A 3417-nucleotide genomic window follows, 5' to 3' on the forward strand; every position below is an offset into this window, starting at 1 on the left:
GGGGGGGGTCGTTTGATAATAAATTGCCTAACAATTTAAATTTTATCTTTGACAGATAGCCATAAAAGAGCTTTACAAGTACTGGGACAAGAAGAAAGATGGATCGGATCGGGTTTTGGTGGACATGAAGCAGTGGTTTGGGGACTTGAATTTGAATGTTGTTCTCAGAATGGTTGCTGGGAAGAGATATTTTGGTGCAACTGCTGACAACGATAAAATAGAAGCAAGGCAGTGCCAGAAAGTGATGAGGGATTTCTTTCATTTGGCTGGAGTTTTTGTTACAGATAAAACAATCCCTTTTCTTGGATGGTTGGATTTAGGTGGATACGAGAAAAGAATGAAAGAAACGGGACAAGAAATGAATAAAATTGTCGGCAAATGGTTGGAAGAGCACAAGCAAAAGGCAAATTCCGGTAGTAATCAGGATTTCATGGATGTGATGCTTTCAACTTTAGAAAAATCAGGCCTTCAAAATTATGATCGAGATACCATTACGAAAGCAACATGCACTGTAAGTTTTCTCAGCTAGTATTTTTGTCTTCAATTATTTCAGAAACTGAAACTGAAACTGTTCGTGTTGCCGGATTCTCAAATTGTGTGTTCTACTTAACAGTTAGTCTGTGTTTTATAAACTTTCAACATGACAGCATCTTATCGGATCATCGAATCCGCAATAAGCCCAAATTGAAGAGGCTCGTATATGCAGCATGTTGTAATATGTAGCTTATATAGAGTAGAATGGTGTATAATAGAAAAAATACGTACAGAGGTATTTTTGGATTTTTCCTTAAAGTCTTGTACGGGGGCAAGATTATATATGATGTAACCTATTATTCATACATGATACAAATCATAACCACTTCGCTCTCGTAGATGTAGGCCAATTGCTAAACCACATAAAACATTTTTTTTTTTCTTTCTTCGTTGATTGCATATTTTTCGTCACTACTGTTGCGCATGTCACAGCACATCTTTTAGATAAATGTATTATCTTTCTTAGAAAAATCATAATCTTTCTTGCTAGCATACTTAATTTGTCTTTATATTTCTTCAGAGTTTGATTTCTGGTGGAGCAGACACCTCCACTGTTATGCTAGTATGGGCAATATCTTTGTTATTGAACAACCCCCATGTATTGAAAAAGGCTCAACAAGAATTAGACATCCATGTTGGAGAAGAAAGGCAAGTGACGGAATCAGATATTAGTAAACTGGTTTATCTTCAAGCCATTGTCAAAGAGACTTTACGATTATACCCTGCCGGTTTCCTGGGTGGCACAAGAGAATTCTCCCAAGATTGCAAATTATCCGGTTATCATATTCCAAAAGGTAAGAGCAGTGGTCCAAGTTCTTATAAGCGATGAAAAATTCAAATCCTTATATGTAAAATGTGCAATTTAATCCTTGACAGGTACAGTACTAATTGTAAACATTTGGAAATTACAAAGAGACCCCCGAGTATGGTCCGACCCGTTGGAGTTTAAGCCAGAGAGATTTCTCACGACTCATAAAGACTTCGATGTTAAGGGTCAGAATTTTGAACTGATCCCATTTGGAGCTGGTCGAAGGATTTGCCCTGGCACAACTTTTGGCATTCAGATGTTAAACTTGGTCCTCGCTAATTTGTTGCACGCATTTGAACTTTCAACTCCCTTTGATGACAAAGTTGATATGAGTGTGAGTGCTGGACTGACAAATATGAAAGCAACCCCTCTTGATGTGATCCTTCGCCCGCGATTATCTCCAAGTCTGTATTAAGTAGAAAGACATAANAAATGGATAATGAACGTTGAACTATTTATATAAGACAATTTAGGCTACACTGCTTAAACGTTGATGTGCAACGTAAGAAAATGGCAGGTTAAATATTATAGGTAAAATCACTTTTACAAAAAGGTATTGATAGAAGTCGTGATATAATGGGTGTTTGTAAGATATGACTAAATAAAAAATTTGATTGTATTTTAAACAGTTCAATAATAAAATATCACGTAACATTATTTCAAGAATTATTTCAATCTTTCTGACACTGTAGCATGATTTGAATATCTCGGAATTAAGACCTTGTTAGCCTAAGCTTAAAAGCTGTATTTATATGCTCCAAGCTATATATGCAGCCCAATAACAAAAAACCAGTCCGCCCTCATTCTCTAGCCAAGACAGCCATGGAATTCACACACTTACACTTAAGTTCTTCCATAGCTGCAATATTTGCGTTGTTTTTTATTTTCTTTTGGAGGTTCAGGTACAAAGCTAGCAAAAACTGTCCACCGCCGGAAGCTGGTGGCGCGTGGCCCATCATAGGCCACCTCCACCTCATAGGAGGCGGCTCTCGGCTTCCACACATCACCTTGGCCGAAATGGCAGACAAGTTTGGACCAGTGTTTACAATCCGACTTGGAGTACACAAAACCGTAGTGGTGAGCAGCTGGGAATTGGCTAAAGAATTGTTTACCACCTGGGATGTGGCTGTATCTTCCCGTCCAAAATTTCTCGTATCCAAACACTTGAGCTTCAACTTCGCCATGTTTGGATTCTCCCCATATGGCGAATATTGGAGGGAACTACGCAAACTAATAGCCATGGAATTATTCTCTCCCCGCAGACTGGATCTCCTTAAACACATACGTGTTTCAGAAATTGAGGTATCATAAAATTAAAAGCTTAACGTTTTAGAGAATGATTTTTCTTCGACAAATGCTTCATGTAGAGACCCAATTCGTTTTTTGATACACGTGCACAATTTTAATAAATGAATAGCAGTGAATTTAAGTCTATTTTGTATCCTTATCAGCTCATCTTAAAGCTGAAGCGATCAAATAAGTAATTACATTTATTTATTTATGTTGAATGTCTATTGAGCACCAAAACTTGCCCAGGCTCAGTTTCTTCTAACTATTAACACTACAACCCGACAACAATGACCCAAGACAATAATCAAGCTTCCACTTCCGGTTGCCAATGAGATAATTCACTTAGGAGACCACAAAGGTGCACTATATCTCATATATTATCACTACTATAGGTAGAAATCAAAATAAGGCAGAAGATTAGAAGAAAATGCAGTCGGCCGAATCACACAGAGAGAGGCAGGGACGGATTCTCATCAAAGAGAAAAGGAGACCCATTTTATGAAGTAAAAGTGGCCCAAGTATGGTAAGTATAGAGCTAGGTTAATTATTGGGTCAAAGTAGAGGTCCAATAAGTAAGTAAATGGGCTCACAAGTAATCCCTCTCAATTATGGCCATCCAAGAAAGCGGATTGGGCCACGAGCAATACTAAAATATTTAGGTTGCTTCGAATGTCCCAATTAACCTTTGGGTCGTATTGTCTCGATTGTGGTGTTATATTTCCATTTAGTTATTTGGCTAAGCCAGCTGAATACTAAAACCGAATAACATCGTGGTCTGGGGGGGG

At 38.0% G+C, this 3417-nt stretch overlaps 1 protein-coding gene across 1 annotated transcript in view; it reads left to right on the forward strand.

Moving 5' to 3' along the window:
- LOC111387370 (cytochrome P450 CYP82D47-like) overlaps positions 1-1783 on the forward strand; it is a 2670-nt gene extending 887 nt beyond the window's left edge. The window contains exons 2-4 of the mRNA XM_023011929.1: positions 56-511; positions 1055-1328; positions 1411-1783. Of these exons, the coding sequence (XP_022867697.1) occupies positions 56-511; positions 1055-1328; positions 1411-1757 (1077 nt within the window). The 3' untranslated portion in view covers positions 1758-1783. The remainder of the gene's footprint in view (positions 1-55; positions 512-1054; positions 1329-1410) is intronic.
- The last annotated feature ends 1634 nt before the right edge of the window (positions 1784-3417 follow it).

This window comes from Olea europaea, unplaced genomic scaffold, assembly GCF_002742605.1.
Source record: "Olea europaea var. sylvestris unplaced genomic scaffold, O_europaea_v1 scaffold3990, whole genome shotgun sequence".
Lineage (NCBI taxonomy): Eukaryota > Viridiplantae > Streptophyta > Magnoliopsida > Lamiales > Oleaceae > Olea > Olea europaea.